The following is a 26,168-nucleotide window of genomic DNA, read 5'->3' on the forward strand; positions in this document are numbered from 1 at the left end:
CAAATAAGAGTGAAAATACACAAATTCACAAATGCAGCAAACAAGAAGCAGAGGCAGCACATGTACAAGGCCATTCCAGCACTGGCAGTGAAGATACCAGTCACCTTATCCAAAGGGACATTGACCAAACTAAAACAAGGTGAGTGCAAGGGAAAGTAGAGAATAATGGTAGTTAACATACAGCACCTGAGCTTTCCCAGGAGATTTCCCTTGCTACTGAAAGTCTGCTTAATGCACATACAAGGTACAACAGATTAAATACTACTCTGAAGGTTGTTCCTTTGGTAAAGGTATATTTATTCCTTTGGCCTTAAAATAAATGTTAATCAAGTGTATTTTATTTTCTTGTTACATGAAATAAAAAAATATATTAAAGTGACTTCTAAGTTTGGGGAATCAGTGATAAAATTCATAGGAGAAAAGCAGCAGATTCCTTCAAATTGTTGTTTTCATAGCAAAGATGTTTATGAGTAAGAAGAGTTGAATTTTCTCAATGAACTCTTTGCTTCTCTTTCTGCATGCAAATATGAAATATATATATATATGTAGTTGAATGTGTGGTGAAGTACTTAGCATTGCTGGATAGAATTCTTTGTAGAAGAGAAAGGTGTGTACGCTGAAAGAATATAGAGTATTATGATCTTTACAGGTTTTACCACTGCTTGGCTATTCCCCAGGCACACTGGAAGGGCAGCCTCCAGCGTGACTGTATAGCCAATGTTTTGGGTTTCCTCCAACCTTCTACCCAGACCAGTGCAATGCTGGAAGCCTATTGACAGCCACCTGGTGGCATGGTGCTCCCTCATGGGTACTTATGCCTGTGGTTCCTACAGAAAGCATGATCAATGCAACAAGTCCATTTTATAAGGGTAAAACTCTTTGTTTTTATACAAAAATTTTTTATATAACGTTTTTTCACAAAGGTTTTTATATAAATGTTTTTATACAAAACATAATTTAAAAAAAAAGTGTTAAATAGAACAAAATCCATGAACTGTAGAACAGCAAATCATTACCAGACGTGCCGAGGCACATCTCCTTCAGGGAGAAAATGGGCATTCAGTGTAATTTTGCACGGAGCCTTCCTCTTGAAAATAAGAATATTGATAGCTAGCTTGTATGCAACATTTCATCAGGAGATTTCAAAACACTTCACAAAAGCAGTCAATCACATTTGCTTTGTTTTTTTGAATAGCAAAGTGTAGAAACTTGGAATTTCCAAAAAGACTGTCTTGGAACTCGGAATACAGTTCAGATCTCCTGAGTCCTAGTCAATTGGCCATCAAACCTACAGAAATGATATGATTTACCAGATACATCTTAAGCCTCTGAAGAATATCTGTTAGATCTGCCTGTTAAGAAGTCAGTCTGTAAGTCTACTGTGGAAAGTAATTGTAATTGGATATTTGAGTATAATTTTCTCAAAGGCAATTTGCAAAAAAAAGGCATAAAAATAACTCTTATTTAAAAATATTTAAAAAAACTGTCTCACATCCAGATACTCAATTTTTGTTTGCCTTGAAAGCCGTTTTAATTTTTTCTGTATCATAGTGGGAGAAAAGCAGCCCTTGGTAACAGGCTATCATTAATTCACACAAATCATGGAATAGTGCTGTTGTGAGACTTGTTATAGGATGAACTCCCAAACTCATTTTTATCACCATTTTAATTAAAACCGTTTCAAGGAACAAAGTAGCAAAAAAGGTCAAGCTAGAAGGGGTGTTGGAACCATTGGGAATTGTCTTCCCTAGTATTCTTTAAGGAGTCCAGATACCTGCAGAGCTAAAAATGAAAACTTGTGTAATTTTTCAGTCAATTGTTTATGAAATTTCCACTCTTCTCCCATAACTAACCTATCAGTGTAAGATGAACTATGGCTCTTGAATATCAAGACAATGCATATCTCAACGTACCTACTCACTAAGGTTAAGAATGAAGCGATTTTCATGGAAGGTTCAATCTCTAGCTTTTCTGCAAAAGCAGTAACTTCTGAAAATAAACATTTCCTATCACAATGTTCTTTCCAAATCTAATATTCTAATACCTTCAACTTTCCTACTTTCCTAAGACATTACAGAATGGAGTAAGTGCTCACCTGGCCAGAAAGTAAGTGGCTTATCTGCTTAAGAGTCAGATCTAGGGAAGGTCATGTCCCATGTATGTTATGTAGAGTTAAGGCTGTCTGAGCATCTACTCATCAGTCCCAACAGTGACCTTCTAGTGTGTCATCATGTGTGGCCTGAAGAACATATTTCATAAAAATTCTTCATAAAGGTATGATTATAATACTTAAGTAAATTATGATAGTTATTTAACCGCTGAACATCAGGGTTGTTTTGTTTTGTTTTCTGTTTTGTTATGTGTTTGTTTTTGTGGAATAGGACAAAATCACAACACCAGCATGAACTGCTTAATAGCTAGGCCAAAGTAGTTTGAATTTTGTTCCTTTCTTTTTCAGAAAACAAAATGTTGTTTTTATATGTTAGAATAAACAAACAGATCTCCAGGAAAGTTTCTCATGGATGACAAATTTGCAACATTTACCTCAGAGGAAAATATCTAGAAAAACAATTTATTATTACAGATTATCTGTGCTTGATTGTTTGCTTGTATAAAATTTTACTCAGGCAAAACCATTCAGCTTTATTTTTTTAAGTGTCAATTTATCTTGAAAGCAATATTTTGCTTGTGTGAGCTATATGAAGTGAGAGATTGCTACTCCAACCATGTTAAAAAAAATAATTAGGAATAAAATTTAAAGGAGGAACAAATGGTGCGAGATTAGACCAAAAGAAGGGCCTGGAGGGGAGATGCACTTAAAAATGCAGCTGATGGTTTTGTATATAAAGTCTAATACAGCTGTTATGAGGATAAAATGAATAGTGGAAACATCCCCCGCTTTCCTTTGCAGTTGATGGTATTTTTGCTACCCAGACCCTTCATTTCACCGGAAGTTTGCTGTAATGAAATATGCATAGAAAGTATATTCCAAGTACTTTCAGCAGGACAGATACGAAACATCATAGTTTCACTCTGTCTATTAACTCATGTTGCAAAAGAGTGTCCATTACCCTCTGCATAAAGTTATTCATGGGCCAGATAAATGGACCATGGCAGGTAATCATGAGATAGAATAAAATATTGTGGGATGCAATATTCATGTCAGCTGGGTTGTACTACATTACTGCTCCTCGATACAAATTTACTATGGCCAAAAGTTTTAAGGCTCTACTTAAAGTTAGATTTTTTTATTTCTAGAGGAACTTGGTGTTACTCAACAGCATTCATCTAATTTGGTGACAGAACTGAGCAATACCCCAAAGGTAAGCAGAATTGAGAAGTAGTAAGTTGCAATAAAAAGCAAATGCTTCTGCAATTGAACTATATTAATATTATAGTAAATTGATTCACTCAGAATGTTCTCTGGACACTTTTGTGAAATCACCTATCAATCACTGGCTAAGGCTGAGGATGAACGACAAATTAAAGATTTTATTATGCCCTAGGCATACTTTCACTCATTTTACTTTAATGCCACTGTTACATGAACCATCTTCTTTGTTTTTAATGATTTACAGTAAGATAAAAACCATCCAGTCTTTTTCTCTCTTCTCTCCTTGGGAATATTCTGAGCGAAGACATTCAAACATGGCTGCCAGAAAGAAAGTAGGGCCTCATTGCTCTGGTAACAAATATACAGCTGTTTAAAAAGACTGCAGGACTACAGCATTAGCTACCTGTATTTGACTTTGTACTCATTGTTACCTACATAATTAATTTAAAAGGAAAACTTCTTATTTATTATAAGGAGTCCCAATCTGAAGCAGCCTTGCTCTCCCCGGTGTCACTGACAGAAGCCCCCAGAAGCATCAAGGGTGGTGACAGAGGTGTTTTCTCAGCATGGAGAGGTATGCGAAAGCTGTGCTCAAAGTATTTGTGCTGTGAACACCTTTTTTTTTTATTATTATTATTTTTTTGGAGTGAGTTTGTTCACAGCATTTGCGTTCATCTCCAACACGCGGTATTGCTCAACTTCAAAGGAGCTCCAGAAAAATTTTACCAGGGTTTCAAAAATTGAATCAGGCCTATGCTACATAAATAGGAATTATTTGAGCAAAGTGTGGGAAAAAAATTAAGGGTGACTTTCATGTAATTTTGTAAAAAGATTATAAATTGAAATGGCATGAAAGCAGCAGATCAAATTGGCATTAAGTAGTGCAATTCATTAATGTTTGTCCTCGGTATTCTATGCTACAAGAGCTGTGCTCTAAAATGTCAGAGCATGCACAACAGAAGCAGCGTCAGTGTGCTTCAATGCTGGCGAGGGCCAGGGGCTCCCCGGGTGGGCCAGGAGGCACCAGGTAGGCAGCGCCTCACCAAGAGTAGGGCACCAGGGGTACCATCTCCCTCAGGGCAAGGCTGTGCTGTAGACCTGCAGGTGGCCTCTCTGGGCAGGGCTGTGAGGAACTGGAGCCCAGCTGTTCAGCAGTCTTGTCGGCCCAATTACAAATCGTGCTAAATTCACCTTGGTATGAAGTTATATGAAACTGCAGTACTAAAACTTGATAATGAAGGTGAGACCTCCTGTATTATAATAGGTTAAAATTAAGCTCTGATTTTTATTTTGTGTGTGTGTGTGTGCGTTATAATGGAATGCATTAGACAGAGGCAGCTTTCCAGCACACATATTTGTAATGAGGTTTTACTGAGAATGTACTTTTATAGCTTTGGTAATTAAATTCCAAAAAAAATTGAAATTACAGGCCATGGATATTCTCCAGAATGAAATAACATCCCTCCTCTACCTCGCTCTGTAACACTGATTTAAACAGCATAGTTAATCTCATTCATGAAATGGCTTTAGGTTGTGTAAGACAGCTGTAAATTGCAGTTTAGCTCCCACTAATGTCGTATTGCTGGTTATGATAACTGGAAATTCGGTGGGTAAGGTGGTTTCCATCCATCCTACAAATCAAGTTCCAATTTCTGTTGTGAATACAGCCCCCTGCTCCCTCAGTTTGAATGCAGTGCCTGAACCTCTACAATCACACAAGCCAATTGACCTTGGGATGTACATACTAAATCATCAACCTACAATTATCCAGAAATAAGCTGCCTCATGTCTTATTGTTTGTTTGTATTTATAAAAGGAACTTGCTATTCTAGGACTGCTGTGGCCACGTTTTTGTTTCCTACCACCACAATGAAATAGAGAGCAATTATTAAAGTGGCAAGTGGGCAGTTGGTATGCAGTTAACATAAAGAATCAGTGGCTTACGCTTGGCAGTATTCATAGCAATGATTTCACTCCAAATTGAATAGATCCAAGCAGCAAAGCTCTGTCAAGTAATGAACAAATTCAACCACATGTGTTGCTTGAGGTCACACAGTGTGATGCTACAGTAAAACACTAAAAATACTATGATGTTATAATATTGCACAGTTTCTCTTTCAGAGTAATAACTTTCTTGAAATCTTCCCTACCTATCCCTATAAAATCAACAAACATTGTCAATTAGTATAATAATTAACACCATTAGTATCATCAAATAATCATGCCTAAAGCTTTTGCTGAGCTTAGTGACTCAGTGTTTAAAGGAAAAAGATATTTTTTGTTCATTAAATAATAAGTACTTAAGTATATATTGCTGAAACTTAAGTAGATCTTTATTTGCTTCTTAAAATACTCCCAAATCATTATTTGTACTTCATGTACCTATATAGGCATTCACTGTGTCATGTGTTACTGGGACAAATACTTACAGAAATAAGTTATTTCAAGCCACGAAAGAGCCTTTCTTTTTAGAAGATAACCCACAAGATCCACTGGAAGATTCAGTGTCACAGAAATAACAAATTTACTATGGATGTATGTGCCACGTTCTTATGGCATGAATTATGGAAAGCACCATCTCCTTTCCTGGTCCGCATAACCTTTCTATCTGACTCATACTAGTGCAAAATTACCATTACATGCTATTTCATACTTCTTGCTCTATCCACTTCCTCAGAACCTCTTAGCAAAATGCTAAGCTCCTTCTCATGTCCCATAAATCCTGACTGGAAAAAAAGACAGAATATGCTGAGGTCAGTGGTGGCTTGGTTTATATGCATATTTGCAGCATGGCCAGCTGAGCAGTCATGACAAAATGTAGGTTTCTTTACCTTATGCAGCTACTGTTCTTCCAAACTGTAATGAAATGAGTGTTTTCAACACCTTTATTCCTCTATAAAATTTAATTAGAAGTGGTTAATGGACTTAAAAATCAATTTGAGAGGCCAATGGACAGAGTACAGAGCATTGAGCTTAGTTATCTGCTCAGGTCACATACTTGGAAGGTTAATTTAAGATACAGGTACCTACCCTTTCACTGTTTTGTTACTTCAAAAATTTAGCTCCATTTTCTGGTAAATGGGAGAACTCTAAAAAAGGATTCAGAAGAAATGGGAGAAATGTGCTACAGTACTTGCAAATTTTCTTAGAGTTTAGAGAAACTAAGGGTTGATTCTTTCTATTCTTATGTAAAGCAATTTGAAATTTATATGAAGATTTCTACTCTACAGCCTCAAAATAGGATTCTGTCGTTTCCATAGAAAGTAAATAAACAACAGAAAAAAAAGTATTGACAAGATGAAAAGAAAAATGCTAAGAGACTCTACCAGGGCACAGCACCATAATTCCAACTGTACAGCTGCCAGAAACAGCACTTCCATACAGGGGCTTTATTCAAGCTATTATGACAGGTGCTTAAAATTAGATACCCTCTTTTTCACATCTCCCCACTAACCAAAGATTAGTTTACTTCAAGGATTAGTTTACTTCAGTGATTAGTTTACTATAGTTAGTATAGTTACTTTACTGCAGTTAATAGTGTAAGCCTGAATATGGTTCAGTATGACCAATTCCTAAGTATTTGAATTTAAGACAATTTTAATTTCTTGCACCAAGATTGTTTTTCTGTTTCAAGAACCTCCTCCCACTTGCTTATATTCTTTCTCTTCCAACATCTATGAATAATGATATATACTCTCAGTATTTTTCTTTGCAAGGCTGCCAGCCTACATGCCTTCCGCCTGTGTAAAATGGTCACTTTTCAGTCCTCAAATAGAATCCTGTTTAAAATGCTAGTCTTTCATTTTTTCCAGTTTAGTAGATTCCAAAAGAATCCCATGAAGAGAAGGCCAGATATGTTGTTTCTAGTAGTTCCATGTAGTTTTCCTTGATTGGTCCATTTCAGTTGGCCTTTATTTCTGTATGATTACACACAGGTCTTGAATAGCAATGTTAGTATTTTTCTATATCTTTTAGAAATAAGTAGATACATTTGTCATTTTTATTGCCATGTTTAAGTAGCTTCTTCCTGATATCCCAGGACTGACATCAAGGCTTTTCTAATATACGACCATTCACAGTGTACCAGAATATATTTTTTTTTGTTGGTAACTCCTATTTTATCCTGTTTCCTTTCCTTCTTTCTTCCTGCAAGGTATTCTGGAAACAGTTATAGCAGAAATGCTAAATCAGGGCTTGACCCAGTGACTGAGCACCTGGTGGGAAAAGCATGGCCAATCCAGGGGAGCTCAGGTGCAAGCACTGTGCCTTAGTGACCAGAAGGGGTAGAGCCAGGATGCATCCTTTCCTGGACCTCACTGAAGGGCTGGCAATGGAAGCAAGGGTGTTTCACTGTAGATCCCTACCTGCCTGGTGGCTTCTAAAAGTAAGTATGTTTTGTTTTTGTTTTTTTTTCTCTCTTATGTTTCTATGCCTGTGGCTGCTATCATTGAGCAAATCCTTACTTGTTGTAGCCTAGGACTTAGCTATCCCACTGTCACTGTGTCTTCCATTGCATAACAACAATAAGAGGTACGATAAGAGTACTGAAATCAAGCATGAAATACTGAAGTAATATCTTAATGATACAGAGAACTGAAGAGTTACTAAGGATAAATAAAATCTATGTGAATGGTTAGAGTTATTGGAATTTTTCTTTAATCTGTAAGGGGTTCCAGGATGTTGGAATAAAAACGAAGTAGAATAAGAAATAGAGCAGAAAGGACACTGAAATAAGAATTTAACATTTGACCAGGGTCAGGAGACAAAGTGCTTTTTTATTTGACCCCTCCAGGCTTGTGTTCTCCAGGTAGGCTGGAAGGCTCTTCTTATTCTTTTGTGAGGGTTATAGGTGAGACTGTATGGTCTGAGGTAGATCTTCACAATTACTTGTCTGATACTGTGATTCTGGGGATGTGGGACAGGCTGCCCAAAGAGTAGCCAGGAACTTGCTGTCCTATTTAAAATGTCGAAAACTAAGAATAAACACCCATACTCTGCTGACTCACACCTCTGTTACACACCCTTCAAGATCACAAATAGTTTTCTATCCTGAAGTGCAAATATGCAGCCACAGCTAATCAGCTTTGCAAAAAATCAATTGAGAAGTGTCAATCCTTTCAACATTGCCTAGGGCCTATCAACTCTTATCCCTCTTGGGTTCCACAACTGCTGCTGCTCTTCAATTTGATTAAACAGGGACAATGGCACAAGAGCTTTTTGTCCTGAACTGCAGTATATCAAGCTGGAAAGATCCATTATTTTGTTGCTCCCTCACTCTAGGGGGTAACTTTCCATCAGATCTTAAGGATTATTGAACAAAGCTGCAAACTAAGTAAAGGTGTCTCCATGTACTCCTGGGCTGAAAGATGCTCAGCCCTTCTTTGGTAATGCAGTCTTATTTGTCCCTTTTGCTATTATATCTAAACACAATTATAACAGGAATTCACTAAGTTACAACAGACAAATAGGTCTTTAATTTATAAAGCACAATACACTTCTGTGTCATGTCTGATCATCTCTATTCATAAGGGTCCTTGACTTTCACTTTCTTTTATCAAAATTCTTGCTTTCTTTGAACTACTACATAACCACAAGAAAGAGACCCATTCTCACTTTGCAGCTATTAAAGAACTGCAAGCCATTATGCTTCTGAGTACTGATTTCTCTCACTTAAAAAAGAATATACATATGTTGTAAAATGATTTCTACAGCTTTGCTTACTGTTTGGTTCATCAAGCTATTGCCTGAAAGATTACAGAGCCCTGTTCACCTAAACTGTGGTGGTCATAACAAAATAGCATTGTACAGACTTCTAGAATTACCTTCACAAAAGCTTGGAGATGTTTTTTATTCAGTTTTCAATTCCTTATGAACAGACGAAGCTGTTTAAACAATCTGCTTTTCAGTTCATCTATTTCAGCATCTGGCATTTCTCTGTTGTAGCGACCACCACTCTTTTTTTTTGTTTTTTGTTTTTAAACTGTTTGTTAGAAACAGTACCTGGGAGACAGGAGGCTTAGTTTATCTGAGTCATCAGTACCCAGTGACTGAAAGGCATAAAGGGCTTAGCCACCCTAGACTTGTCATAGCTTAGCTGAGGTACTAAGAATACTTTCTTGCATGTAAATCTGAGCAGAAGATTAGGAGAGATTAAAAATTGTTTTATTAACTGATGTGTACACTTCAGTGGTCAGCAATGGAAATTCAATCCATTGAAGCTTTGAAAGCCATAAAGAGGTGTATAAGTCATTTTATTTCAGGAGACGGATTATCATTACTCCATGTTTCCTACCATAACTGGATTGTCAGTCATTGGTTTCAAATATGAGTCTTAAGGACTAAATGAAAAGATGAGTTTGACACATAACTAATGACTTCCTTGGCATAAAAAAAAACCCAAAAAACCCACAAAAACAAATGAGTGAAGCTTGTTTAAGTGCACCTCTGTGCACTTAAGTGTCACTTAAGTGACAAAGGACAAGGTATGCTGTGGAAAAGTAGGCTTGTATTTGGAAATGCAGAACTTACTGATTTTAATGTTGTCTCTTTCAAAGTCTTACTGGCTGACCTTATATCACTATTTGATGCATTCTATGCATTCTATTCTAATGTGATTTGAATCTTAGGTGTAATTTGTTCTATGCTAGCTTGTGGAAAAGATTGTTTAAGTCAAAGCAAAGAAGATTCTGTAATGCTAGAAAGTATAATTGCTCTTGTGTTTATTATCTACCTGCTGAAGGTCACTGTCACTATATTAACTAAAAGAAGATATAGATGGGGGAATTTCTGCACTCTGGACTAGTTATATTAGCTCAATAGCATCTGCAGGTATTTTAAACTTATGACTTTGTACTGAAATAAATATGTGTTTTCTGTCAGGTGAGCTGTGGAGTTATGGAAAGTTAAATGCCTAATTTGTAACAACTTTCAGTGGGAGTGCAATGAGCCTCTAAAGAAAAGCATGCTTCCCTGGAAATCTCTTCCCTAAATCCCCATTTTTCAATGGGAGTTGTGAAAACAATTCAAGAGCACCTGCTTCCCTCACAGCTTTTTTTTTTTTTACACTTTTGTAACTAATAGGCTGTCTTAGCATACATTCCTTAATCTTTAAGTTGCCTGATTAGTATAGTTAATAAAATCAATCTGTGTTACATATCCAGCTTTAATTGCCTTTATCATCTTCGGAAATTTACCCAGGGTCAATTGCTTACTCTTTAGGAGAGATCTGAATTATCCATTTCACTGAAAATTTCTTAGACTCATAAACTTAAAAAAAAAAAAAAAAAAAAAAAAAAATTAAATCTCTCAAATCATCCCACAGCAGCTTGAATTTAATATTACATCAGCGTTGTTCTTTCTTTGTAGATATAATGCAGATTCATAAAGCTAGATGAAGAAATGCATTTTTAATTTAGTAAAAACCTCTATTCCTTGAGTGGGAAGAAGGGTAGGGGAGATATTCCTTAATGGTGAACTAGGAGGAAAAAAAATTGCTTGGCCTAATATCCAGAAATGTTTTTTATTGGGATACGGTTGAATAAAACATCAGGCTTCTTCAGTAACAGCTTTTTTTCTGTTCCCTGATGGATGTGCTTGAAAGCAAATGCTCATCCTTTGCTTACTGACAAAGGTGATCCCTTGATATTCTGAGCTGCACTTGATGCTGACAATCAAATCCAGAGGTATGTGTATGAATTTTATATGCTGTATAAAATTGTGTGGCAGGGTGGAATGTAGGGATTGGAGAAGTGAGGCTATAGAGAAACATTCAAACAAATGGGGAACCATATTCTCATTTAAATTAACATTTAACAAAAATGAAATAAATTCATAACCACAAGTTGAGTCTTCAATCTGTTTGCCTACCTGGCTCGTCTAGTTCTGTGATTCAGAAAGTGAGGAAAGGAAAAATATCTCTGCACTGTCACGCTTCCCAAATTTATTTCTAAAAGTTTCTGTTGCGTAAAGAGATAACTAGAAAACTGTGTGAGGCAATAGTTACAATTGAAAAGGCCACATATATAAGTCTTAACCGTGTTCTCTCTGGAAAGCTGTTCAGCTAAAAAATTCTTTGTGGGAAAACCTGGCCAAGGCTGCCATTGAGTAAGTTTTTCTTTCAAAAGAGCATTCTTCAAAATATCAGCCTGGATGAAAGAATGGGTCACATGGCTCAAATGTTGAGATAAACAGGTGCTAGAACTTCAGGAGGGCAGGGGAGTGGATTAGCAAAAGATCAGCTCAGGTAGATGTAGCTTTGCTTTGGAACAGGTGACAAATCAGTCAAGAGCTTGCAGATAAAGGACAGATCAACATGAGTGATATCGTGGTACACATCCACTACAGACTGCCTGCTAAAAGAAATGAAGTACTTGAAGCCTTTGTTAGACAGATGGAGGAAGGAAGCTGTGCAACTGAAGGCTATGGTACTCATGAAGGACTTCAATCATTCTGATGTCTGCTGGAAGAGCAATATGGCTGTATGCAAGCAACCCAGGTTTCTACAAAGTGCCATAAGAAAATTTCACACAAGTGATTGATGAGTTGACCAAAGGATGTATTATATTAGATGGATGTGAATGTAAAATTTCCCCTCAGATCTCAAAGGTCCTTGAGCCTACCAGCAAATTCTAGCATTATTCACAGCAGACAAAGCAAGCAAGCAAAAAAAAAAGCACTACAGAAATGTAGGGACTTGTTTTTTTTTAACAATTTGGGTGAACTCAGGTCCATACTCAGAGTGGGATGCATTAAAAAAAAAAAAGGTGACAAAATGTTTTCTTGCTATGGTATTTGACAAGCTATTGAGGAATGTTCCTAGTCTCTGAGAACAGGAACAATCACAGGCAAGATGGATCTGGGAACTAAAGACTGGCCAGGTATACCTCAATCCCAATCTGTGGAGCAAATCTACCTGGAAGGTAAATCTAGGTGCAAGCAAAGAAAACCAAGGTGGTGGAAACAGCATGGGTTTAACAATGGCAAATTGCTTAACCAACCTGTTTGCCTTTCATGGCACTGTGAAAAAGCAGAGAGAACTACTGCATGACCTTGGGAAGGCTTTTGATATAAAATCTGGATAGACAAATTGGTGAGATATGGACCACAAAAATGGTTGGTGAAATGTGTGGAAAATTTCATGGATGGAAAAAACAATGGGTCATGATCTGTGGTTAGATATCCCGCTGGTGGTTGATTACTTGTCATGTTCCTCAGGCATTGATATTGGGGGTTAATATTGCTTAATATCTTTATTAATTATTCAAATGATGGAATGCACTCTCAACAATGTTTTTAAGTCATTAATAAAAAAAGGATGGAGGTGGTTTGCATAGCGAGCTTTCAATATTGAGAAGGTAGAGTTATCTGGTAGTCATCAGCAGCTTGGAGAAATGGACTGATGAAATTCAGCACTGGCAAATCTAAGTTTCTGTATCTGTGCTGGAATACAGTCTGGATGGAGGAATAGTTTTGTGCTGAAAGATCGGGATGTTTGACTTCAATAAGCTAAAAATGTCCTTGCTGAGAAGAAAGTCAACTGAACACTGGTTTCTTTTAGCAATAGTGTAGCCTACTCTCAGAGGCTCAGATCGTTCTCCTCTATTCATAGCTTGTGAGAATGGAAGTGGAGCACTGTATTTAGTTTTATCCCTCTTCTGTACAAGAAAGACGTTGACATACAGCATTAAGTCTACTGAGGGGTTACCAAAAGGGTTAGGGGGCTGGAGCATATGGTGTATGTGGAGAAGAGAAAAACGTTTTTATTTAGATTTCAGAAAAGAAGGTTTATTGTTGTTTACAACTACCTCATGGCAAAGAGTAGATAAAGACAGAGAAGACAGCGAAAACATGAAAGACAGTAGTTAGGAATTGCTTTAGGGGAAATTCTGATTAGATATTTGAAGGAAAAAAAAAAATCAAAGAGAGGTGGTTAAGCACTGAGAGAACTGCCCAAGAAGGCATGGATTTCTGAACTTGGAGGTAGAACTTGATTGAGTCCTGAGCAATGTGCTCTTAAATGGACCTGCTTTGAGCAGAGGAGACAACAAGATGCCTCTAAGAATTTCTTCCAGCCTAAATTATTCTGTGCTTCTATTTGTAGGGAGTAATATTCAGTGCTGGACAGTTCAAGATTCAACACTGCTTGTCTAGGAATGAGGGTTAATTTTGACTGGAGAGACTGGAATTCTTTTGGTGAGAATATTTTTCTCCAAATTATTATCTAGTATTTGTGGAATAAAAAAAAAAATGTATTTCTGGAGAACATGTTACGGATATATCAAATATATCAAATCAGTATAAATAATCTGAGTTTTCCAGAAAACACTTTCTGCAGGTAAAATCATAAATATTTTCATGAAGTGGGTTAATGGGGTGAGTTGTTTAGATCCTGGCAGGCTGCGTTACCCGGAAGTAGCACAAGGCTCACACTCTTGTATTAATTCTCTGGCTCAAACCCCCTTGGAGGTTGTTATTCCCTATGTCTACTGGAAATTCTCTGAGGAATTTTAGCAGTTATGAGTTGCATTAACTCTCCTTTAAGCAACTGACCTGAAATGTGTAAAACCACAGAAAGAGCATCGGCTGGAAAGAATCTATGAATGCTCTGACACCTCTGTTTGCATGGCCTTTAAATCTAGTGCCTGAGTCAGCTTGATTGCAGGGCCTGCTATGTAGAAGCATGTCGTGGAGCCATAGATACAGTTATACTCTTCAGTTCTGTCTTTCAGGGAGAATTTGACCTCTTGATAACATAATGCCAACACAAAATTTACATGTTCCATGACTTGAGTAGATGTAGCCTGCCAACATTAAGATACAAGTATGCATAAAGCTGCCAAACACATTAATAGGATGATAGTAAGGAAGCAGCGCAGGGAAGTAAAACCTTCTTTATTACAGTAGATGATTAACAGTGAAACAGCATTTCACAAAGAAGTAAGAAATAGTGCTGGGTAAACAGTATCTGTATGCAAAAGGACCACTCCAGCTAGGCCTTTGTATAGTTCTTCTCCATTCAACATGGCAGACTTCAGCTGGGGATAGAAGGGCTGCAGTCTGAGTGATATGCCTCCCAAGGAAACAACTCCGAAAAGAAAACACTAGGAATTATAGTTTCAGAATAAACTTTTGCTACTATGTTTTTCCCCTTCTGTAATGTACAGTTTAGCTCCCAACTCACCTAGCATTTTATTTCTCTACAAATTTTATTGTTCTTGATCTCTTTGTGTGTGTGTGTGTGTGTGTGTGAAATTAGAAAAAGAAAGAAATAAATGATATTTTTCCTTTCTCTCTTTCTTTCAGAGGGCAATTCTTACCTTTCCTTCATCTGCCACCTCAGGCTTTGTACGGTGAGTACAAGCTTCACTGAACCCTGAAGTATTTGCAAGTGCATGCTAAGGTTTGCTTCACCCTATTAATGGTGAAAGCAAGCCACAGTCTGCATTAGCACATACAGATCAGTGGTAGCTATTCACATCACAACACATTTTCAGTTTGTTTTTGAAATGCTATGCTGACTGGCCACAGCTCTCAATCTGCTGCTGCCCCACTGTGAACCTATGTTCACTAGTGAGAGGAACAACAGCAAAAGCAAGGCGAGTCACAGAGGATAAGTTTCATTTAAAATAAAGATTTCTGTAAGCTCTACAGTTTAATATTTTTGATGATCCAACTGTAAATAGCAAATGGCAGAATAGCAATGATTCTTTATCATAAGCCTGATAGAGGGATTTTTTTCTAGCTGTTAGCCTGCACATTCTATATTCACAACACTGCTTTATAGAGAAGAATTTACTTTATTGTACAAATAGGAAAATGGTAATCACAGCTCCAAAGATCACTAATTTAAGTAACCCAAAATAAACCATGAATTTCACCTGTCATTTCTCCCTGGGGAGAAAAAATAAATGCGTTAAGCTATTTTTGCATAGCTAGAAGTCTAAGGGCACGCAGTCCAAGAAGACAGGCAGATTGCTGACGAAGGGAGGACAGGATGATCTGTGGAAAGATGTGGTCCAAAATGTAAGCACTGGTATGAGTGGGCTGTTAGTATATAGAAATAAAAACCGTTGTTCAGGGCACAAAAAAAAAAAAAAAAAAGCAAGAATTTTTCATTTCATTTCTCAAGCCAGAGAGAAATACTGTCTTGGGAGTTTTAGAATATGCTTGCCTTGACTTCTCTAGGTAGAATGAGAAGAAGTGGAGGAGGTTATGTTCCATTGCATTTTAAGTACTGTCATGTACCATAAAGGAGATGTGGAATGTGAGAGACAGATGGTTGTAAGGTTCTATTATTGTGTAATATATTTGGGTGTAAGAACGATGCCAAGTAGATTCACAATTATGAGAATCGTAAAAATTAAACATGCTTTGTTTCCAGCCTTTCATTTTCTGAATGTCATTCTTGCCCATCCCACCCATTTCTCATTATCTCCTTTCTTAGTGCCCATATGATGATTTAAAATCTGCAGCCTGTTTTTGGATTCGTGTCCTGGGCCTTTAACCTCTCAGTTGTCCCTTGTTTCAGTTATCTCTATTCCACAGAGACCAACAGTATAGAGGATTTCTATCAGCATTAGTAAATCTTTCAAAGAGGAATATAAGACAAGTGTGTGTATGTGTGTGCAATTCAGTATAAGAATGAAGGGCAGTTGGGAAAGTCAAGTGGTAGAACATAAAATATGAATGATGGATGAGGAATAAAGGCAGTGCACACATGCCATGGCATTTGTTCTACTTTTTACAAGAATGACATGTATTCAGCCTGTTGAAGCAATAGGCAGGTGGAAGCTAAGAACTCTGATTTTTTTTCAGTATTATTTTATTCATTTGTGGTTTAGAAATTTCTGATTTTTAGCTCTGATTATGTCATTTAACCTCCCTGTACATCAGACTTCTCTCCTATAAAAGGCTTGTGATAATGCTTCTTTCACCTCAGTGTTAAACATATCATTGCAATTAACTAATATTGGTACTCATAAAGGACCCTGTGACTTTCTTGTCAATAGCAAGGGCAGGAGTGTCACAAACACAAAGCTCTATGCTCTTCTAAGAGAAAAGAGACACTATAGCATACTGCTGGTAGCTTTCCAAGGACTCTGGCACCCTCACACAGGTGGAGGGAGAGGGCATCTGGAAAGGTACAAGGCTTTACTTCTCCTCCATCTGTGTGGTGATGGGTGTGGTATCATCTGAGAGGTACATCATGGAGTCACATTTTCTGTGCACATTTGGCTGTGAAAGAAGAATGCTGAAGAATTGCCGGGGATGGGGGTCCAGCCCTGAGGCCTGTGTACACTGTGGGTAGTGCTACAGTTAGCATGACTAAAGCAATCAATGAATAACTGGTGGCTCTCTTCAGTTTTGCTGCAAGCCACTCAAGGACCAGAAATTGCTCAGGACAAAGTCATTGCAAGACATAAAGTCTGGGTCTTGGGTTGCATTTCTCTTGGAAAATCAGAAAGTAGAATCTATTCCTAAGGAAATGATATTCTGAATGCCAAAATAAATTGAAAGCTCTTTTGAGTAGACTCATTGAAGAAGTCACAAATGTGACTTTTAATTTTAGGCTTCATGAAGAAAGTAAATGGTCACTTTTTTTGGAATAGGAAACTGAAGGCATCATGAGGCTATCAGAGCATTAGTTACAAGGTAAAGAAAAACAATATTTGCCAGTAGAATTGTATAAGGAATGCTAAAAGCCCAGATGCTAATAATCATTTTAGCTTGACTTTACACATCTTGGCTTTTTTGGAAAACAAGTTTTGGTGATAAGTACAGAGTACTAGCATATTAAAGATCTGAGAGAAAGGGGAAATTTTTCTTGCTAAATGCACTGTTGTCCAATTAAGATGTCCTAAATTTTTCGCATTGGAGTATGCAACCCATTGCTGATCAAAATGTTGAAAATGTGTAGACTGTATTACAGAACAGTAATTTTCATTCTTTAAATAGCCCCTCATGTCAGAGCTATACATTTCTCTCTCAGAATGTGACTTAATCCTACTACTTGCAATGCTTTGGAGGTGTTCTCTTTGATTTGGTGATACTTGCCTTTAAAACAGTTGTAGCTGTAAGTAAAGTCAGGGAAAAGGAATCAAAATATTACTGGAAACATACTGCAATACTGTTCATTTTATCACATCCTCCCTAAAAGCAGGATTGATGGTACCTGAACCATTCCTTACAGAGGGTAAGGAATCTTTCAATTTTATTTTATTTTATTTTATTTTTTTAAATACCAAGCAGAAGGATTCTACTTTTGCCTAGGTGCAGTATCCTTTCTGCTTTGCCAAGACACATAGCAGCAGAACTTTGACTTTTATCTTCCTTGAAAAATTGAGTTGTCAGCAGAGGATGATTGTTTATGATGGGTGGTACAGGTAGAAACATCAGATAGCTTCCAGGCAAGCATAAAGCTTGAATTATTTGAGCATCAATAAGACACAGAAAAAATGAAAAGTACGTCTGGAAGTTTCCTTTCACTATCAGACAGACAGTGAGACAAAACCATTCTGCCTGTTGTTATCAGGAAAGCAAGTTGCTGCTTTCTACTGCAAGCTGCCAGAAGCTGTTTCCAGGTTAATGAGTAAGATTTAAGTCTTGTTCAGAACTTTCTTTAGTCTAAAAGAAAGAGGCATCCTATCCCTTTATATAACAATGACTTGTAGGTTTGTGCTGACAAGACCACTCAGTGATGGATGCCAGTACATGGATTTCATGCAGCCAATGGGATAGCTGTGTAAAGACATCAGATGCATACAAATGATTACCGTACCTTTGAGTCTACTATTGTAACGACAGCTTTTTTTCCCTCTGTTGCTCAGAAATATCTGATAGACCTCTGAGGAATACAGCATATATTTCTATATACAGCTACAGTACCACTTTATCTTTTACCTGTGACTTAGGGCTCACGTGAACACCTCTCTTTAAAATTTTACTAAACAGCCATTGGTACAAGTAGGTAATTTTTAAAAACCTAATTCAGATGTTGCAGATTTTTCTGGATTATAGTATTGGGAACTTCTCCACTTTGATACTCATGTAATCCTTTTATTTTATTTTTGGATTGAGTCTCTGGTAAGCGTTGTAATTTCTGAACCAGAAGAAAAGATATCTTCAGGTTAAAATGTCACTGTGCCCATCAATCACACTTCAATGAATAGCTGTAGCTCACAAGTTATTCAACAGTGCAATGAATAATTCCAGTCTAGAACTTTTATACCAGTTCCTTATATTACTGAGCCTAACCAGGACTAGGGGGCATGTATTTCTATTCTTTTTCAAAGGATTTATTTTGTGAATATATAAGAATGAAAGTTAGGAATAGAAGTGGATGATAAAATGGTGGATCTGATGTCAGTGCCACAGCATACAATCAACTTGTGTTGATAACGCCGAGAGATTCGTGGCAGATGCATATTCTTGTTTAAGATACAGCAGCATATTTGACTTGATAGTAAAATCTGTAGTAAACAAAACTGGAGGACCTGTTTTCTAATAGTTCATGGTACCAGTGCCTACCAGAAAAAGACTACTTTGTTTTATACGTGCTCAGGAGTGCTTAGACAATTATCTCCTAAAGGATGGAAGCATTTGGGTTTGCTGAAGTACACAGAGCATATAGCATTGTAGTGCTCTGGCCCGTGACTCATGACACTTCAGCGTTGCCTTCAGTACTGCCCTGAGTTCTACTGCTGTTTGATATCTTCAGAGAGATTACCTTTTTTATTATCTCAAACCTGAATATGTTCCTCTTCACTTTTCCTCCTCTTCTCTCCAAAACTATTATGATATAAACGTGGTTTCTGTAGCACAAACAGTTACAGGTTTTTATGACTGTAATATGGGTGGTTATAAAAACAATGCTGTTAGAATATTTTACAGCCAACTTGTGATGTCTAATCTTTTCATACAGGTGTTTGAACTAAACATGTTAACAATGAACAGAAAAAAAAATAAACAAAAGCAGATTAAAAGATTTTTTTTTAGAAGATTTTTTTTTTTTTTATGATTCTGATGTTAATGCCCACTAGCTTCAACTATTGAACACAAAAAGCAAAAAAGCTAGATATGACTGCCTATGCAGTAAAAAGAAAGCACAATTCCCCTTTACATGCATATATCGCTATTGTTTTCAAAGAATTTCCTATGCACGTTTCCTTATGATATAAGGGAATAAAAAGATGATAACCAAAAACTCTTATCATTTTCAGTTCGTATTTAAGGTTAACATTCTGTCCTCTGAGACAAAATATGCTTCATAAACATGTTCATTATCCTCATTTGCCCACTCCAATCAAGTTTAATTGCTCAGCTAAATTGCCTGGTTACCTCAATTTGGAGACATTCAGCTGTTTCTATCACTTATCCTCACACCAATATTCAACTTTCTCTAATAATAAATGGCTGCTGTTCCATGCCTTTTGGCTAATTGTTAAATTACAAGGGTGTGAGCAGTTCTGACATTTGAAAGACATGTGAAAGGCCACTTGTGAACAAGCCCAGGGACACAGAATCAATGACATTTATACATTATGTGTTACTTCTATGCTTTGTAATAGTAAACGTATTAAAGTACAAATAAACTGGAGAATAACTTAAAAATACCAACCACATTTTTTTTTTCTTTCTGTGATTCCACTTCAAACCTTCTTGGCTTTTTTTGGTCCAACTAGACCATTTTTAGTTGTCTCACTGCAAAAACATCCTGAAGGAATATTTGCTCCCCTAACAATCCCTCTGTAGTCAATAGCTTCTACTTGAATTCTGCAGTGTGGAGAATGGGAGACTTGGGACTGAGGTTTAATGTCAGAATTTGCAGTGAAAATGACAGGCTGCTGAAAGAGCTCCCTACCTCGACCCCCACAAGTATTCTGTAAAACAAGAGTGTGTGTGGAGAACTGCTATCTTCCAATTTGTGTTCCTTCTTTTTCCTTGGCTCTGTACTTCTTCTCTGTTTGATTTGTTTAGATATTTTTTTTTTGTTTGGTTTTCCTTTATTCTCTCATCTTCTGTTTTTATTGTGTTCTCTTTAGGTAACCTTATTTTCCTGAATTCTATTCTCTACTCCTATTTGATTTGTTTCCCTCCCTCGATCTTGATTCCTCTTTGTAAAGTTTCCTCTCCACCCACCTCTGTCTTTCTAGTTCTCCTCTCTTACTCTTCTCTGGCTTTTTTTCTTACCCTCTTATCTTTCCCTCTGCTTCTCTCTGAGGACTCTCTGCCTTTGGCATTTTCCTGTAGATTGGGTTCAGTGGTACTCTTCATGAATGCTGATTACCTTGGTTGGAGCTCTATGAGTATTATACCAGCTGAGTAGCTCTTCATTTGAATCATGCCTTGCAGCCATTTAGTAGGAAAGGAGTGTCACATCCAACTTTGAGTGACAGCTGATTGGCAGGCAAGAAAAGCAGTCACCATCTCTCATGGGAATGCTCAGAAGCTTGAAGAGGGAGATAAAATGTCAAACCACTGTGATCTGCAGCCTCTGCTGTGAGGCCTGAAAGATCAAGCTAGATCAGACACAATCCTATTTGAGTTTAGAGAACTAAGCTATATTGTTTTTACTTTGAATGTCATCATCAGTAGCATAATTTCTGCATTCTGCAAGAGAGACTTCTATAGATTATGACACCTTGGGCAGTGTAGGTTCCTTCTAAATAAACAACAAATGCATTAGCTCTATAGTTTACCTGAGGAATTGTTACCTAAGTTGGGGCCTGCCACTCTAGGAGGTGGATATTCTCAGAATTGAGATGTAATTTTTATTTTCTAAAGACCCTTTTCTAACTGTTGGCATTCTTTGAGCTTAGTACTTTTTACCTGATTGTTACTTAGCACATAAGCACAGTGTTCTTCAACTCTTTGTAATAGCATGGCTTGTGTATCATGGTCATGTCACAAAGTCTTCCATGGCGCCACAAAACCTCATCATAAAATGGCTGCAGCACTGGTATGTGCAGTGGAGAATAAGCAATGAAATGGCTGCCTTCTGTGGGATAGGGGGAATCCTCACAAAAGTATAGGCATTGTGAATCCTAAGTACCTTGGAATAAACCCTCTTCAAGTATATACAGTTTGACTCTATATAGTTAAAGAATGTGGAGGAAAACACATTTTAAGTATAAAAAGTGAGCTAGACTATCGTATAATTGAACTGCATTGTATCAATTAAATAATTTTAAAAACCAGAATCTTTTAAAGATTTGGGCAAGATTGACCATGGGACATACAAGTTAAACTAGGAACTCTTCATAGTTGATTACAATTTGAAGCTTAATTATACTAACCTTTCTAGTGAATTACTCCTCAGCTGAAGCAAGGCAGCCAGAAATGAGAACTGAGAACTGTAGCAGGCATCATTCTTACCTACTTGTTTTTGCTGGCTATCTAACTCTTCTAAAATCAAAACATATCTAAAGGAATCTTACCTTGCCAACATATTGATAGTCAGTTCCTGTATATTCCTCCAATAAAAAGAACTGATTCCACATCCAACTCCTTTTGGAACGACTGAGGTCTCTCCTGCTGTTTCCAGACAATACCAAAACCTTTTCCTTTTCTGGAAAGCCACTAGTCCTTTTGGACAGCAAAGTTAAGAAACTTTGTTGGGGCTGGCCAGCCCAAAACAGCAACCAGAAGCAATGGTAAGTTCTCATCACGGCAACAAGAGAAGATCTAAATAGCAACTGTTTTTCTTATCCTCAAGCTAACCTATTTTAGTGCATCAAATCCAATCTCATGCCGTCTTCGTTCTTTAAGTAGTCTTTGCAGTCTCAGAGAATCTCTGAAAAGAAAAGTAGTAATGTTGTAAGTATTTTCAAAAGTATTAACAGTCATCATTACAGCAAGTAAATAAAAAAACTAAAAGAACAATCAAAAATTAGAAGAGACTGTTGAAAAGCTGTTCCTGGTTCAAAACATTGCAAGCAGTCCTTTAAATAATTGGAGTGAATGTATATTGAGTAGAAGGAGGTAGTCCTGATGTGTTTTGATGTTGGTGGTGTCTTTTTTCCTTCACCTCCATTTACCTTCATTCATGAACTAAAGAAAAAAAAAGTATTTACATTTTTATAGCCTGGACTTTGCTATATAGCTGATTAATTTCTGACTGGGGATCTTGATGTGGTTACTTTATTGCACTCAAGAAAGATTAGCAAGAGTGCATACTGTCATCTCAAGGACATTCAATTGCTACAGTTATGGGCTGAAAAGCCTGAAATTTTCAGGATTTTACCTTCAAATTTTAGGAATTTCTATTTAACTTCATTTAGGAAGGGTCAAGTAAACAGGTTAGTGAAGTAGATGTGTGTATTTGCCAATATCTCCCACACTCTGTACCTCCTTGACACTTGAATTTCAGTGGAAGTCATTGTTTTTTTTTTTTTGTTAACTGTTGCTTGAGTTACGTGCTGAGTTTTGAAACTTTGAATGAATAGTTATATATGTAAGTATTTTTATTATTAATTAAAAAGTATAGCAGTTATCTAGTTAATCTCTGCCTCTGGGCTCCTACTAGATACTAGTTCCTATTTTTAATATTTAATATCTGTAGACCTGCAAAACAATTATGAAAATGATTCCTATATCACTGAAGATTGCACAACTTTCATCGTGGAGAATATCATGTGTTCAGTACTATAGCTTGGTGTTGACAGTTCATCTGTTTTAAGGAAGTTGAAAGCTTTTATTAAGTAAGAAGAAATGATATAAGTAGCCAAATGCCTAATGAACAGCTTTGGAACAATTTGTTATCTGAAGAAATTAGTTGACAGAAAAACTTCCACACATATATTCCTATATATAGGAATATTTTTCATAAACATTTTTTTGTTTGTGTGGTTTTGTTTGTTTGTTTGTTTTGTTCAAACAGATCCACTCTTAAAGTTTATTTGCTTGATTTTCATTTTGTTTTGAACAGATGCTCTTTGGATAAGTTATTTTTTTCAATATTCTTATCAGAAGCTACAAATCGTTCTGAACCAGCTCAAAATCCAACAAGACAGCTCTCAGTGTTTGTAAATAAAATTGTTGAATGATAATCTGACTTTATACTAAATCCAAAAGAGATTTTATTTTATTTTCTAGACATTTCATGTATCACTATTTGGATCATACTGTACATAGAAGATCATTTTTTCCCCTTTAATTTATGTTGGGTTTGTCAAGGTGCAAATCAGGCAGAATTTAACCTTTGAGGTACATTCATGCAGTTAGAACATTTCCAGTGCCTCCTTTTAGCCACTCTGCTGCTTGTCACTGTTCTTAGTAATACACTGTATAAAATAACCTCTAGTCTCTTGTAGTTCCTCTTAGTAAATCATTTTCCGTTAAAAAAAAATTCCACCTAACTTTTAGATGCATGGTAATGGAAAAGGGCTGTTCAAACTATATCGTTTTACAACTTCACTAGGTAAAATACCATAAGAAGGTAGCTTCTGGGTGAGAAGTCAGTTTTTTAACATTAAGAGGAAGGGTGGAAAAGATGCAATTAATTCTGAAATGATGTTGTTTCCTCTGGAGAAAAGGAAAGGTTCCCAATTAGATCTCATTAAGACCAGTAAACCTTCTGTAGGCAAAAACTCCTCCATCCTGCAGGGCTTGGGAGATGTGCCTACATAAACATTTGAGCAATGTGAGGCAGGCTCAGACCTACGGGTTTACACTCATCTGAACATACACATGTTCAGGAGCCACAGTAAGAACAGATGCGCTGCCCACAGCAAGGTGGCCTTCACAGGAAAGTGGGGAAGTGTGAGAGAAACAGAAAAAGCTAAATGTGAGTAGACTTGAAGTGTTTGGTAGATTCAGGCACCAGGCAAGAGAGAGCTGAGGTAGCTTCAGCTTTCTGCCTGTTTTTATGGCATGTTATCTTCATCCTATGCCCTTCTGACTTGCTCAGGCTCTCATTTAAGGCTCTGCCAATATCCCTCTTTGTTACCTCTCAGCTCTGAGTCTCTGCATTCTGATAAGAAACAAAAGGGGAAATGATGTCGCACACGGTGCTTCTGACTCCCACACTATTGCCCATCTGCTCTTCAGGGAGGTTGCTGGCTGCCTGGGTGAGTTAATGAGTGCCGTGGGCAGCTGCAGCCCTGGCAAGCTGCCCTTTAACTGCATACCTGTCGTGAAGCTAGCTTGGAGTGAAGATGGGAAAAGGCAGGAGAATTAATTTCTGGCTGTGTGCATGTGGCTCACCTTGCTGGGGAGGAAGGGTCTGAGATAGGGAGTACAGCATATAAGCAAACATATTATTTTGCTATTAGAGAAGTCTGCATGGCATAAGGGAGTGAAAATCATCACTCCACAGGCTCCACCAGCACTCATCTCATTGCCCCCACAGCTAAATCCCACAGTGAGCTTGTGTACCTCTGCTCCTATACTTAATGTTTCCTGAGCAGTGCTGCCTGGAGCAGAACTGCCTGACAGGATTTGTGCCAGCCTCTTAAAGGATCAGTCCTTCAAATGCCAATTGCCAGGAAACAATTATTCCTACAGGAGAATTTTCTGCACTTGAAGTCAGCTATATTTCACAGCTCTGATGTCATGGGAGAGGTTTTATAGTGGCTCAAGCTGAAATATAGCTCATGAGAATGATATCATAGCTGTGAAATATAGCCTTTTATTCTTCTTCGCAGAGATGTGTCCAAAAAGCTGAAATAGGGGCATGATCCCATAATGTCCCTCTTGACTAGGTGGTCTTCATGCAGAAGCTGAGCAGCTAAGCCACAGCAAATTCTGTGTGTACGGCAAGAGAGCAGACATGTTTTTACAGACCTTGGTTTGAGTGTGCAATCGAGATGAGTACCAACCGAAGCCCAGGGTGTCTTTACAGTTATCTTTGCTGGTAACTGTATTATGGGTCATAATGATAAATTTAGTTTGATGTGAATAAAAAGAATATACCTGAGCTGAGTCCTTAGTAAAGAGTCTCTTAAATGGCTTTTGTGCTTTTGTTTCACGTCTCATGCTGCAGAGAGATCTCTGCAATGTAGTAGCTCTTCTCTAGCAATTTCTGTGCTTACTCCTTTCTTTAATTTGAAAACAAGTCAATCACCAGGGATGCTTTTTTCTGTAATTGGAAGAGTGCAAATATAATTGACGGGATGTTTCCCTTGGTCTCCACCAAGAGATGGGGGCTAAAATTTGTGTTTTCTTCACATCATACGAAGACAGACAGTAAGACAGAAAGAGTACTTTAAACATTTCACTTTTCTCAACCCTCAGCTGGTCAGCTGGTTGGGGAACGCGCTGTGTTAATCAACTGAAATGTCAAGAGTGAAAAACGATTTCACTGTACAACATTCTCAGACAACTGGCTTAGCTCTGTCAGCTCAAATACTTATCAAATCTGGAATTTTTATTGGGGAAGAAGGAATCTGCACACCCAAGCTTAAAAAAAAAAAATCCCAGTCTAACTTTAGGTATGATGACTGTTAACATAAAAGCAGTGTCACTTGCAGTGAAATAAGTGACTTTGGTGTGACAAGCTGCAGATAAAAAGTTTATGTTCACGCCTCTTTGAAAGATCAAAACCTTAGACAATTGCTTAATCACTATAAATATCAACTTACTTGAAAACTATTTCCCTTAGGTGAGGATGTTCATAGTCAACCTTTCTGTTCACCCTTCCCCACAGTATCTCATTAATGTAGATGTCTTCATGTCACTGATGTGAGAATTCAGTGCAATTTTATAATCTTTCTGAGAAATACTTCATTATTTCAACTAGAAATCAATGAGAAAATGTATCCGCTGGGGTTTATCTGATGCATCAGGGAGCACTGTCCTGGAGATGGCTTTCCAGCACAGTGACAACCCCCAGGTGCAG

General features: G+C 37.3%; 1 protein-coding gene across 1 annotated transcript in view; it reads right to left on the reverse strand.

The window, feature by feature from the left end:
* Positions 1–26,168, reverse strand: part of CDH6 (cadherin 6) — a 106,800-nt gene that overhangs the window by 25,873 nt on the left and 54,759 nt on the right. Inside the window, exon 3 of the mRNA XM_042869293.1 lies at positions 21,769–22,124. Within this exon, the coding sequence (XP_042725227.1) occupies positions 21,769–21,996 (228 nt within the window). The 5' untranslated portion in view covers positions 21,997–22,124. The remainder of the gene's footprint in view (positions 1–21,768; positions 22,125–26,168) is intronic.

The sequence above is a fragment of the Lagopus leucura genome, unplaced genomic scaffold (genome assembly GCF_019238085.1).
Source record: "Lagopus leucura isolate 7727_CA_CO unplaced genomic scaffold, USGS_WTPT01 Super-Scaffold_100002, whole genome shotgun sequence".
NCBI lineage: Eukaryota > Metazoa > Chordata > Aves > Galliformes > Phasianidae > Lagopus > Lagopus leucura.